Source organism: Serinus canaria, chromosome 17 (assembly GCF_022539315.1).
Source record: "Serinus canaria isolate serCan28SL12 chromosome 17, serCan2020, whole genome shotgun sequence".
NCBI lineage: Eukaryota > Metazoa > Chordata > Aves > Passeriformes > Fringillidae > Serinus > Serinus canaria.
In genome coordinates this window covers 7556917-7571149 of record NC_066330.1, presented here as the reverse complement: position 1 = coordinate 7571149, position 14233 = coordinate 7556917, and the positions used below count along the sequence as shown (strand labels likewise).

At 50.2% G+C, this 14233-nt stretch overlaps 1 protein-coding gene across 1 annotated transcript in view; it reads right to left on the bottom strand.

The window, feature by feature from the left end:
- ASTN2 (astrotactin 2) overlaps positions 1-14233 on the bottom strand; it is a 299849-nt gene that overhangs the window by 177231 nt on the left and 108385 nt on the right. Inside the window, exons 8-10 of the mRNA XM_030231263.2 lie at positions 9169-9253; positions 8956-9030; positions 8388-8525 (exon numbers count right to left, since the gene is read on the bottom strand). Coding sequence (XP_030087123.1) covers positions 8388-8525; positions 8956-9030; positions 9169-9253 — 298 coding nt within the window. The remainder of the gene's footprint in view (positions 1-8387; positions 8526-8955; positions 9031-9168; positions 9254-14233) is intronic.

Genomic DNA, 14233 nt, shown 5'->3' with positions numbered 1-14233 from the left:
TGGAAGGAGTCACGAGTTTTCATTATTATCTTTCAGCCTTCTGTCTGTATCCATTCTCTATTCTTTAGTATAGTATTCTTTAATATAATATAGTATAATAAAAATAATAAATTAGCTTTCTAAGAACATGGAGTCAGATTCCTTCATTCCTCCTCCATCTGGGGAACCCCAAAAATCCCACGGTGTCCCAGTGCAACTGGGGGCTCTTCATCCACTGCAGGCCTCTCCTGCAGGCTGCTCCATATGAGCCCCTTCTGTTCCCTGTGCTGGAGGTGAAACAGGCACTGGATAGGTTTCACACAGACTGTGCTCCATCCCCATCCTTCCTTCCCAGCACTGCCAGCCCAGCCTGCCCTCACATCACCACTGCTGGAGTCCAGCCCTGAGCGTGGCACAGCCTGTGGGTCCCCAACTGCACCCATCTAACTTTTGATAAAAGGCACTTGGTTGCAGTCAATAGCATCTCGTAATATCAAAAACACCGCAGGAAACATCAAGAGCTGAATTGATTATGGCACAGTAATTCTTCAGGCAGTGAAAGCAGGGCAATTCCCAAGATGGGATTATTTTTTTGCAAGGCTTCACCTAATTTTCTTGATGTTATTTTTCCCCCCGCTCACTCCCCAGCCCTCCTTCCAAACCTCTCCAGCTTTGCACTGCTCTTTGATTTAGTCCCTGAAAACAATATTTTGCTTAACACAGTTAAGTTTCCCAGCAAAGTGCCCGGGAAAACATCACCACCCCCCAGATTGCTGGGACTGAAACGTGCAGCAGGAAAAAGTCAAGGAAGATTTTGCTTTTGGCTCTGCAGACAGCAACCCACTTTGGGGAGAGTAGAAAAAGCCCTGACAAGAACTCAAAACATCTAAATCAGAAAAGGAGACCAAATGCAGAGACCAAAAGGGGAATGATACAAAACCTGTGCAGAGTGGAGGCAAAGGGCAGTGGATTTTCAGTCTGATCCAGCCTTGACAAAGCATGGAAAGGTTTTGTGAGCCTGTGGGCAAGGCCACACAGGACATACCTTTCCTGCCCTGTGCAACACTGGAATTGCCTGTAAGCCATGAATTGAACTTCTTGTTGCTTCTAAACTCATTTTGAGCTGATTTTGCTCCTTTGCCTGGAAGTGAGAGGGCCAGGGAGGGTTTGCAGAGCCTCTCTCCTGCATCTGGAAAATGGGGAATGAGAAGGAGTACATGCAGCACTGCATGAGCAAAGTTCCTCTGAGCTGCCTGGAAAGTGATGCACTAAAGGCACAAAGGGCATTTTTTTCCCAATAAATCACCCCAAGAGCCAGGGTGACATCCTGGAGTGGAGAAAATCCCTGGAGGGCAGCAGCCAGAGCAGCAGGGCGCTGCACTGAGGAGTGGAAACATGACCCTGGCTCTGCTGCTGAGGAGCAGGAGCTGAAACTAATTAACTTCACTTGTCTTCATGGAGCAGAGCCGTGCTGGGTCACTGGCTGTGCCCAGCCTTGGCTGCCCTGGGGTGAAAATCAAACAGGAGCTTTGCCCCTTGGCCTGAGCTGCCGTCCCTCATCCCTCCACAGTGAGACCGTGTTCCTCTGCAGCAGCACCTGCATCCCCTTCTTGCTTTAGCAATTAATAAATCCCCATAAAATTCAACCTGGAGGTCTCTCTTCCATGGTGCAGCATATCCTGGCTTTACCAGGAAAAAGGGAGTCTGGGACTCTCCCTGAGCCCCCAGCCCTTTCCAAGAGCCCTTTCCAAGCCTGCCAGGGACAATATCTTCTTGCAGTGCCCTAAAAGAAGGACAAAGCTGCCCTGCTTGTGTCCATCTCCACTCCTGTCGTCTCCACAGAGGTGGTTTTTCCTCCCTGGCTATGGAGCCTGTCACAGGTTCCTGGCACACTCCCAGGAACATTTTGGCTCCACTGAATTTTATTCATTTTGTCCTTTGGCTGAAGCGATCCAGCAATCGTTACAGGAAATAAAAACAGGAAAGGAAGAGTAGATGCCGTCCACATCAGGCAGGTTTTAGGCAACTGAAATCTCATCAGAACTGTTTTTTGGATAGTGTCAGTTCTTTCCCCTGAGTTGTGTTAAGAAATAACTGAAGAAAAGGCATTTCCCAGTGTCACTGCCCCACCCAGGCATCATCCCAGCATCCTGTCTGGGCCAGGGTAGGAGCTGCCTGGTCCTTCCTCCTGCAAACCTTCTACTCTCTTTCTCAGGCAGGAAATGCAAACAAAAGCAAAGGTAATAAAACTCAAATAGGGGTAAAAAATTGTAATTCAGAAAAAAACAGTACAGAGAGGCTGTATAAAGAGAGAGGCCAAGGGGCTGTGCTTTGAACAGGCAGCTACAAAGCACACTCCAGCCGCTGGTTAACAGAAAGCAAAGGCAGCGACATAAAAACAAATAACAACATCAAACAGGGAGGGAAAAACACCTTTCAACACAGGAACCCAAGGTCTGATTTTGCTACCTTGCATCACCCTTTTTGCTAAGCATTCACAGTGTGTTAGAGCCCAGCCTCCCCCTCCAGACCCTCAGTAGCAGGGCTTGTCTCAGCCCTGGCAGGATCCTGCTCCACACAAATCCCACATGGACAGGTGGATGGACACACAGCTACAACAGCAGATCCATATGGAGAATGTGGAGAAGCTACAGAGCCCAGTGCCAAACCCTGCTCTGTGGCAGGAGATCCCAGAGACATCAAAGGGAACCATTCTGGGTGTGAGACAGCGTTTGCAGATTTGGCAAGTGTGGGGTATTTTTAATTGTCTCAATAAACATATAAACAAAATCTGTTCACTCGCTGGGGTTTTTTTCCTTCCTGGGCTCTGCAGCACCATGGACGAGAGGAACTGCAATCACTCAGCTGCCAAACTTGTAGCTGGTGCTCCCTGTGAAGGATTTGCCCACGAGCCAGGCTCAAATTTACATCCCCTGGCCCTAAGAGGTTTGATCATTTTCTGTGCAGTTTTACGGCGCAGCATTAAGACCTCAAAAACGCAGTGAGTTCACACATCAGAGCACAGAGAGTGAAGCTCAGCTTTATTGCAGCAGGAGTTACTAAAAGCCTGGTCTGAGGGAAGGCTGAAATGTTCCCTGGATTCTGGGCATGAAGGATGCCAAGGGCTGATGGACCAGGAAGAGACAGCTTGAGGGCAGTAAAATTCCTTCACTGTCCCAGAGATGCTGGGTTGATCCACATTTCAATTCTGATCTACCAGAGATCCTTCCTGGGTGATTTCAGCTCCATTTTTGGGGGTGGGAGGTTCCCCTCTATCCCCATCACACCCCTCCCATAGTCCTCTTATTCTGCTGCTCACACCCCTCAGTGGCTGCTGCAACATTACATCTCCATTTAGTCACCCCGTGGCCAAGTGAGACGTACCTGACTCTTCTAACCTGCTCTCATAAATCACAGCAGGAGGCAGGGAGGAGGAAAAATCCTGGTAAGCAGCCAGGACAAAGCTCAGCTGACAGCTGCAGGGCAGGGGCTGATGGCTGCCTCTCTGTAAAGCTTCTGTCCCTGCTCTCCAGAGGATGAGGCCAAAGGGTGCCTCTGTGCTGGTGTTAAGCACCAAAAGATGCTTCTCCACCACTTTCTGAGGGACAACAGTTTCTTGGGGTGGTAGGAAGTGCAGGCCAGAGCCCAGGGATGTTACCTGTGGGGATGAGGGTGTCTCTGCCATGTGCACAGTAATGAATTGCCCTCTCTGCAGAAATGAGTAAGTTGTGCCTGCTGATGCACTGATTCATTTGCTCTATCATGGAAAGCTGTCCGTTCATGGTGGCCACTGACTGCAGCCACTCTCACCTTTTTATTGGCCCCAGGGGAGCAGGAGGCTCTGCAGGAGAGCCACGGACCCCTGAACAGCCTGGAAAAGGGGCTTCTCCTCTTCCCCAGCCTCCTGGGCTAGGGTCCCCATGGCACAGAGCACTCCTGAAATCACGCTAGGGTCCCCATGGCACAGAGCACCCCGAAATCAGTGTCTGCTCTGCTCCAGGGGGACAGCAGAAAGAAAAGAAGGGAAAAAACTATCAAGTTCCCATGTTATCCCCTGCACAAATGGCAAGAAGAGCTGGCAGGGTGCCCTCTGCCTGTGTCCCATATCCCATCCCACAGGGACCTCCTGACCTTGAGGGATGCTCACCTGCAGCTGCACCCATTCATCTGTGCTCCTGCAGACCAGCAAGGAGGTTAAGGCACAGACAGATGAGTTTTGCTGCTGCAAACAGCAGGGACAGCAAAGCTGTTTCCACACTCTGCAGATACCCTGTGCCTTTCTCATCCACTTCATTTTTCAGCCTCCTCCACTCCCAGGGAGCCTCACACCACAGTGATCACCACTGACTTGCAAAACCACAAGTGCCCAAATCACTGCAAAACCCCTTCAAAATATCAGTCAAAATGCCTGTAAGGGTGGGGCAGCAGTGAGGCTGCAAGAGCACAGCATGGCTGAGCTGGTGAATGCCATGGGCATGGGAGAAAAAGCTTATTCCCATCCTTGACAGAAGACAGGACTCTGAGGGCACAGAGACGGGGAGCAGAGTGTTCTGCCTCTGTGAGAATCGAAAATAAAAATAACAAACAAATAAGGAAAAAGTAGAAATAAAAAATCCAGTTGATTGTACTTTGGCAAAGAATTCAGAGAGCAAAGGGGCACGCTTGGGAGCAAAACGAAGATAAATCGACAGCGAGTTCAAGAGAATTCATTCTGCTGCTGAACACTTGTCTCTCCATCAGGACATCTCAAAGGCTTGTCAAGCGAAGGCAAGGCTTTTATTTGTTTCTGTGGTTGCCATAACGATAGAGCTGTATGTCATGTCAGGCAGCAGCTGAGGCTCGTGCCTCTGATTTATAGCTGCTCAACAGAAATTGTCAACTTTTCTGCAGAGCGGGTGGCACAGTGAGCCGTGACCACTGGGTGTCTGCCAGTGCCCTGCTCTGCCCCCAGGGCTGGCTCTCCTCTTGGTCCCCCACAGCTCTGAGTGCCCCAAGGGATGCTTTTATTATCCCCTGCAGAGATGTTTTTATTATCCCCTACAGGGATACTTTTATCATCCCTTGCAGGAATGCTTTCATTATCTCTGCAGGGATGCTCGGTGCTGGGGCAGCAGGACCTGGAGGCTGTAGCTGTGGGTCCTTCCCATACACAGCCACAATTACAGCAATTCCTGACCCACAGGACGAGCTGCACCTTCCAAAGGCTCAAGCAGAAATGGCAAGCTGTCCAAGGAAGGCCAGCAGAAGGATTGAACACCTAACAGTAATTTGTTTAACAAAATTTTATAGACTGCTGTGTTTAACACCAGCTTATGGGAGAAATGCAGGTAAGAGAAAGAAATGGGAAGGGAAACAAAGAGGGGTCTTGAAAACAAGCAAGACAAGGTGGGATGTATTTCTTGTCCTGGCAGGGGATGTGCTGCCAGGACAGCCCAGCCTGGGAGCCCAGGCTGTGGGGATAGCCCTGCAGCACTGCTGGCCGAGCTCATCTGAACAAAGACGTCACCATGAGCATGGCTGTCACAGTCCCAGGCTGTGACTGATGCCATCCTTGTGCAGAGGATCAGACTCTGGGGTCGAGGAAGGGATGCTCAATATGGTCACTGATAAATTATATATGCGAGTTTCATTAGCTCTAAGCACTCTCATTCCTATTTTATGACACACAGCCCTAAAACCTCCAGCACCAAGTGTTGCACACTGCTGTGTCCTGTCCCCTGAAGCCCCAGGAGCATCCTGAGGGGGATGTCTGCACAAAGCCTGTTGGCTCCTATTTGCTGGAAGTTTCTCTAAAGACTTGGCTGCAGCAGGGGAAGGTTTGGGCCCTTCATTCCCACCAAAGTACAGCTTGTTGCACTGCCCAGCAGTGAAACACACAGAGAACAGCATTGGAGTCAGCATTTCCCCAGAGAGCTGCTGAAAGGCCAAGCCCCACCTGTCCCTCTGCATCTCAAGCATCTTCATAAAAACACAAGACCACATTTGAACCCTTAACCCGCTGAGTTGTAAAGACTTCATCACTTGTTTTCTCCAAAGCAGGCTTTCTGCCATTTCCCTCCATTAAACTCTTCAAGACAAGTGACCCCAGAGTCAAAGGTGTCAGACTAATGAAAGGTCTGCAGGAATGCAGCACGCTCGTTATTACAGAGGGAACACAGCACTGAGCCACCATCACAGTGACACAGGACAGCAAACGTGCTGAGGCACAGCTGTGCTGTGGCTGGTGGAACACAGCCCAGCGTCTGCCCCAGGGCATGGAGATGGGGCTGTACTAAAGCCCAAGAACTGCAGGTTCAGGAAGAGTTTCTTCATTGGAAAAGGGTTGTCAAGCATTGGAAGGGGCTGCCCAGGGAGGTGGTGGGATTTCCATCCCTGGAAATATTCAAAAAGTGACTGAGCTTGGCCCTCAGAGCGCTGGTCTGGGTGACAGGATGGGCATTGGTCACAGGCTGGATTCAATCCGTGAGGTCTTTTCCAACCCAAATGATTCTGTGATTCACCTGCAGGAGCTCCCAGCACCGAGGGACAGCAGTGCTGCCACAGTCCCAAAGCCAGGAAATCCCTCCAGGCAGAGGGAAGGATGGCTGTGCTTGAACACCTTACACCTTGGATCACCTGACGTGCTGGATCACCACCTGAACATCTGAACCACCAAAACTTCTTCCCTGAGAAGCTCCTTGAGTCAGAGATAAAGCAAAGAGGCAGCAAGATAAGCAGCTCTGAAAGTATCTTTTCATTGAATGAAAGCACCCAAGAACCTCAGAAGAGGGTTCCACCCACCCTGGGGTGCTAAGGATCCCAAGCTTGCAGCTGCTCGTTTGAGAAGTGTTTAAGTTCTAATGTAGAAATAATAGATTGCTTTTCACTTCTCACTGTATCTGTGAAACCTTCCATAATTCAACATCAAATATTTATTATTGCGTTTATTAAAGTTTTAATAATTCAGCAACTCCTGTGTGTAAGTTACAAGTGCCATGAACTCACACCTCCCATATTCTACCTGAGCCACTCCAATATTTATACCTGGAATTCTCAGTTCAGGTTCCATTTATGAGGGGAGCAGGCAACAGCCTTGTGCCAAAAGCTCCCCTCCTCCTGCCTGGCATTCATCCATCCCAACAGAGACTTTTCCACAAGGAACAGTGCCCAGAGACAATTACTGCACTGGAGCAGAAAACAAGCTTCTGAGCCTCTACCTTCACTGAGGCACTTTTAATGAAGATGTGAGCAGGAAAGAAATAAATAATGTTCTCTTGGCACTTTGGCTTGAAAATGTTAGCATAAACCCCTTCCTTTCTCAAATGAAAAGCAGAAGTTGCTGCAGTTGTTGCAGACAAGAAAAGCCCCACAAGAGCCAAACTGTGATGGATATGTACCACTGTCTCTTTTCACAGGAAAGGGAGCAAGCACTAATTAGCACCCAAAACACACACACTTGGAAGTGAGGACATCCTGGATGCCAGTCCTGGCTCTGCCATAGCTTTTGTAGGCACTTACTTCAACTACAGCCCTGCTGAGGTGGTGGGACAGAAGAATGGAAATCCATTCCAATCCATTCATCACTTTGGGGAAAGACAAGACACAAGGGGCTGGGGGACACAAGGATCCTGCTGATGCCTAGGGAGATGATTCATAATACAAGCAAGGATTTTCAAGTCAGGAAATTGTGTCTGGAGTCAACAGGAGAAAGCAGCAAGGAGGGAGGGAGGGAGGGAGGGAGGGAGGGAGGGAGGGAGGGAGGGAGGGAGGGAGGGAGGGAGGGAGGGAGGGAGGGAGGGAGGGAGGGAACTCCCTGGCACCCAGCAGTCACATGCTCAATCTTAATTTACTGGGAGAGAGGGGAATACACACTAAATACCTTCAGATTTAAACCCTTATATTTTACAGTTAAACCCTTGTAAACCTGACCAAAGAGGATAACCACCACCAAGGTGATCAGCAAAATGTCTAGGCATTCGCTGAACTCCAAAAAGGAAAAAACAACCCCTCTAATTGTGTAATTATTGGATGAGCAACATGGCCTTTCAGCCTTCATGAGCATCCCAGGAGATAGCAGTGGCAGGTGGATGTGATATAGGTATGAGTTTCAGAAAGATGACAGCCCCTCCATCCCAGTAAGTGCATCCATTTAAGCACTGCAATCTAACATTACATTTAAGTCACTCTCAAATTGCCTTGCCACAGGTTCCTACCAATTCCCCTGCCTGTAAGGGCAGATTTCAGAGTTACACACTCAGGCCTGGCCTAGACCCATCAGCCCAAAGAGCTTGGAGAGCAATCGCACCGGATTTCTTATTGGAAGGAAATTAATCAAACCTATCATCACAGAAATTACTGCATCCTCAATAACAATTTAAAGAGCAGTGTAGCCACTCAAGCATGAAGAAAACGAGAGATCTGCTTCCTACCTGACATCTGCTGGATCTTCAGTCACCAGAACATCTGTCTTGCAGCTGGCAAGGGGATTGATGGAAAGCTCCACAGGGGGCACCACGAAGCTCTTACTGACTGGCAGCCACAGCCCTTGACCCAAACTGTAGGTGGACCTGGAGAAAGGACAAACATGTCACACAGGAGCAGAGTGTCCACAGGGAATGGTGGCCCTCCACTACCTGCTCGGAAGGCAGAGCAGTGGTGGCACCCTGAGACAAGTCAGTGATTGGGTCTTGTCCTGAAAACCACAAGGGAGAGAAATGACTTGAGATGTGACTGGAGAACATGGGGATGGGAAAATTTTTTTTATTTCAGGAGGAGTTTCTGTACATGCTGTCCTCATATTTGCTGAAGGGAGAAAGGGGAAATCCTTCTTTGCCTGCCAAATATGGACAAATCTTTCAGGTCTGTCTACAGACAAATGACACTTGTCCCGTCACCAGCACAAGAGTGAGCTGGGATTGACCAAAAGGTTGCACTCACTGGGATGTCCTCATGGCTCTCCCTTCCCAAATGTCCCAGCTGAACCCTCCTCTGACTCACCTGAGTATCTTCTCTGGTGCCTGCTCTCCTGTGACCAAGTCATATCCCCGCTCCAGCGTTGTGTAGGGCCAGGGCCTGGCAGGAGAGAGGGCAAAAGCAGCTGAGCACATCACTGGGAGGGCAATGGCACAGCGATCACCCAGGGGAGGAGAACTGGGCTCCTCACCCCACGTGAGCTGGGGCAGACCCCCCCAGCCTGGTGTCCCCACTCACCCCTCGCTGTGTCCCCAGTCGCTGCGCACACACAGGTGCCGATGGACGGGGTCCGGCGCGTACCCTTCGTGGCAGCTGCACTCTCCTAGGACAGAGCAGGCAAGGATGAGATGGCTCTGGCCCAGAGGCATGGCAGTGACTGCAGAGTCAGGCCCTCCTCCCCTGCTGCCCTCCTCTGGAGCGCTCTGGACTCCAGAAGCCCCCAGGAGGTGTGGAGAAGGAGATATGGAAAGCTGTAAGAAACCTGCAGTTTGTCACCCCATTTCTTCTCACAGAGAAAAGCAAGGCACGATTCTTCCCAAGAATATTTCTGGGTTTCACATTCTCTGAACCTCAGAGAAAGGAAAAACAATTCTTATCTCATTTGCTGTGCCTGTGTTTGTGCAAAAGTAGAATGCAACCTGGAGATTGTTTACCCAGTGATGGTGGTTTGTTTCCTTGGCCTGTCAGGGCCAGGTGTGTGTGTGTGTGTGTTGGGACTGTCAGTGACAGTCAGGACATTCAGTGCAGTGTGTGCAGGGTTGAGTGCTTGGCAGATTCAGCTTAGATGTAATATGATATAGTGTAATATAGTATAGAATAATACAGTCTAATAAAGTAATTAATTAGCCTCTGATAAGATGGAGTCAGATGCCTCATTCTCTCCCCTCGTTGGGGGCAAAAATATCCACTGTAGTAGTTATTCTATTTCATGCTGCAGCAGCCACAGTAGCTGGGGATGGGGGTTCATGATGCACAAGGTCTGTCCTTAGCCAGTGTTCCTGTGCAGTCCTGCAGCCAGGGGTTCACTCCTCAGCAGGGATCTTGACCTTTCAGTGTCCACCCTGTGCAATGCCCAAGGTGGGCACCACAAACCCATCCCACATCCCCTTCCCAACTCTGCTCTGCCATCTGGCACCAGGACAAGAGAGCAGAGTCTCCCGCAGCCCAAACTCCCACTGAAAGGTGCAGAAGCCCCAAATTCCACCCTCCCCAGACAGTTTCCATGCTGTGTCCCCATCCCAGTGCAGAGGCTTTCAGCCCTGCTCCCCTCTGCTCTCTGACAGCAGGAGAGGACATTTCCCACACCAGAAACCTGACTGCACTTGGCCCAAATTGATTCAGTGTTTGGTAGAAATACATAACCCAGAGCAAGAAACAGCAAAATCAAAAGATTAATTGGATTTGCACGTGGAGTTTCTGCTACAAGCTGCTGCCAGTGTTCCCCCCCACCCTCCCCTCCTCTCCCCATCGTGCCTGACAGTGCAGCAAAGCTGAGCTGTAAACACTGCTGAGGTGGGGACATGGGGAGGATGCTGGGGAGGTGGGGACCCCCCTCACAGTGGCAAGGCAGAGTGGCAGCTACCTGCATGCTCTTCCTTAAGCAAGTTCTTCAAATGCCTCACAAGGATTACAGTAAAGAGCTTTATTGTCAGGAGGGAGCGAGATGGGGGTTCAACCAGTGAGATTTTTGAGGAAGAGACGCCTGGGAAGGGAGAAGCAGCAAAAAAAGGAAAGAGTGGGGGGAAAGAAGAGACGGCTAATGATGTGCTAAAATGCAACAGCACCTTCATGAAATATTCACTGCTTCAAACGCGTCTAATATTAAAGATTAAATGTCCTGGGATTTGTCCTAGCGACTTGGAAGCACTGATTTATGATCTGTCAAAAGCTGCTAACCTCATGATTCATAACAGGAGCGGCAGGAACATTGCTGCTCCAAAGGGAAAGAGTTGGGAGAGAGATGGCAGTGCTTGGCCCTGCTCAGCTCTGCCCTGCCTGGGGGCTGGGGCGGTCTCAGTGCAGGAAAACACAGGTCCTAATGGCTCCATCAGTGATTTTAAAAAAAGAAAAGTTATTTTTTCCTTGGGTGCTTAGTACGCAAGTTTCCCCAGCCGTGCTGTGGATCATTAATTCCTGGCGCTTATTACATAACAAATATGTGCTCTGCAAATGAGAGACATCTCAAAGTGCTTGCGAAGCAGAGCTGGGAGTCTTGGGGCACTGGCTCACTCTCAGCTCCTGCCACAGAAATTAGAGCAAGTAAAGAAAAAACACCCACAGAGGTCAGCATCATGGCCCAAACCCTTCCCCCATACCTGTGGCTGGGGGTGCTGGGGGGGGACCCCCTTGCCATGGTGCAGGAGGGTTTATTTTGCCTGCTGGCTTGTTTACTGCTCCATCAGTTTGGCATCAGAAGGAGGAACTCTATCAACCAGGGGAAATATTGATTTTATCGACTCCAATCCTGGAGGTTCAGCAGCTACAGCCGGTGCTCAAGACTTTATTGGGAGGTTTATTGGGAGGTTTATTTCAGTAAGTGAGAGGGCAAGTGGTGCCACCAGCTGGGGAGGAGATCCAGGGCAGGAGAGAGTGGGGATCAGCTTTCCACAGGTCTCCCAGTGTGATCTACACCCCACTGGCAGAGTTTTGGAAATTGGATAGGACAGCTCCCAGCACGGGATCAGCTGAGTGCTGCAGTCTGCTGCAATACAGAGGACTCCATCACCTCAGGTCAGATGTTTTAGGATCTATTTCTCTATCAAGAACCACGAACCAACAATAAGTGTGGCTTTCAAAAGATTTTATCAAAACCTGCTGTGCTCTTACAGGTCCTCAGGAGCTTTTGAACCTCTCCCCAACAGCATCCACCTTCAATCTCTGGCCCCCCAAACTACTCTGTTATTTTCAGTCTGTCCCCATCCTTCCCAGAGACAATGCTGAGCCAGGGAGGATGCTGATTCCCCATGGAATGAGAAACACCTGATAAAGTGCCTGGAGTGGGGGGAACGAGCTCCATACCTCTAAGCCCTCTTTAGTGTATGTTTTTCAACGTGCTGTTAAAATAAATCAAACCACCAAAAGGCCAAACTAAAGAGTCTTTGTTCAAAGCAACTGCATCTGAGATGGACACAGTTATCCACTCAGCCCTGCTGCAGCTGAGTTGGGATTCAAGCTGAGCTTGAAGCCAAAGTCAACCAAAGTAACCAAGTTTGACAAGTAACTGCACCTGGAGCTGGATGCAATTTCCACAGGTCCTGCACACGCCTCTGTGCAGCATTCAGCTGCTGCAGGAGCACACATGAATAAGGATCTACCAACCCCCAGGACAAGAATCCTGCTCCCACTGCCACCACCCTGCATGCATGCCCCTGGCATGCATCGTCCTCCCTCTGCCTTTGGATTCAGAAGCCACAACCCAGACTGGATAATCCATGGCAATTGTTCAGCTGTTCCAGCCAAAGGAAGGATCACTGCTCGCTCAGCAGAAACGAGGGCAGGTCCCAGTGCCCAGCTCTGGAGGTCCAAATTTGTATTTCCAGTGTGTTATTAAACAGGTGGAGGCTTTAGCTCTCTTTTTTTATAGAAAAGCTGGAAGTTGCTGAACTATTCCTTCACTACACTCTCCATGCTGTGCTGCTGCTTCTTCTGGAATGGGGAATGGGGTCTCACACTGCACCCACACCCTCCCTGCCCATCCCCACAGGGCCTGGGAGCAGCAGAGCAGGGCTGTGAGATGAACCATCAGCCAGCCAGGGTAAGCCTGTTAGCCTCATTATGGAGAGAGTGATCCATGGTGATAATGCTGCAGGAATCCCCCTAATCCACCCCCCAGTGCACAGTGGGAATGGAGGCTCTCAGAGTCCCTGTGCTCCCAGGGAAGCTGCTCTGTGCTGTCACTGGCACTTTCATTTAAGGAGCTGGAGGAGCTCTGGCAGTGGCAGAGTGAAGCTGCTGCTTGTCAGCCTTCTCTTGGCACTGCTGGTGTCCATGATTCCCTCCTGGCAGCACCTCCAGTGCTGGAACTCACCTTTGTCCTGCAGGAATGCCCTGCTGTGCCAGGGCTGAGCCCCAGCTGCACAGGTACGTGCTGGGGACAAGTCCAGACCCCAGCTGGGGTGGCAGCCTGATCCCAAAGGCTCTGGGGCTACAAACACACACCTTCCCAGCTGTGTGGGCATTGCACAAAAAAAACTCACACCTGTTTCAGGGCTGCCTCTCCCACCCAAAGGGATACAGAGCTCAGCCACAGCTTTTGTGTCCACTACTCTCTGGACACACACACCCCCAGCAGAGCATCCTCAGTGACAATGAGCCTCAGAGCTGCAGCACCATGTTCCCAGTTTTCCAGTGAAGCTCTCTGAAAAGCTCCTCTTCTACCCCTGGCACCTGCTGTTCCTGCTCATCAGGGATGGCACTTCCCAGAGAAATGAGCCTCTGCTTCATCCTGATGAGAAATGAAACTTTTCCAGAAGCAGTTTAGAACTCTAGGAACAAGACAAAGAGTGGCTTCTGCCCTGCTGGCCTGGCACAAAGCGTGGAGGGAAAACCTGGAGTGAATTTGACAGTTATCCCTCCTCTAGCTGCAAGTCGCCCTCCTCACCCTCATCCATCACAGCACCTAAGTGCAAGCTTAACCTCCAGGGATCGTGCCTGAGTTTAAGCTCTGCACAGATTTAATTCTCATTATCATCTGCTCAGCTCTTACACCAGACCTCCAAGGAACACATGAGCAGATGCCAGGAAGCAGAAAGGTCCTGAGGGTGGCCTGTGTGCCACAGCTGTCACCTTCTGGGCTGGACACTGCCCCAGAGCTAGCCATGGGAGGGTGAGAAGCCCCTGCAGCACTGGTTGGATGGCCCAGTCAGGGGGATGGGTTCAGGAGCAGCACCGTACAGCAAACCCCATCCCTCTTCCCTCCTCCCTGTGCTCTTTAGACAAGCACAGAAATGCCATTACAAGAATATTAGCAGCTGCAGGATTAAACACTCTAATGGCAGAAAATGAGAGTGCAAAGACAGCAGAGATAACCTTAACTCGGCCCCTGGCAGGCACGAGTTCTGATTGCTGTTTATGTATAACACTTCAGCCTGGAGCTAAATTAGCTGGGGAGTTAACTGCCTCCTGCCCTGCTTGGTGCACAAGGCAAGCTGTGTCACCACAGGAAAAGGAATGGGATATTGCATGGGTTTTGCCCAAGTTAATAAACTCCAAACCTTAGAGAGACAGAACCTCGTCCTATAAAAGTCTGAGTCAATAAAAGCACCGGGATCCTCCAGCAGCGAAAATAGCAGAGGAGCACGAG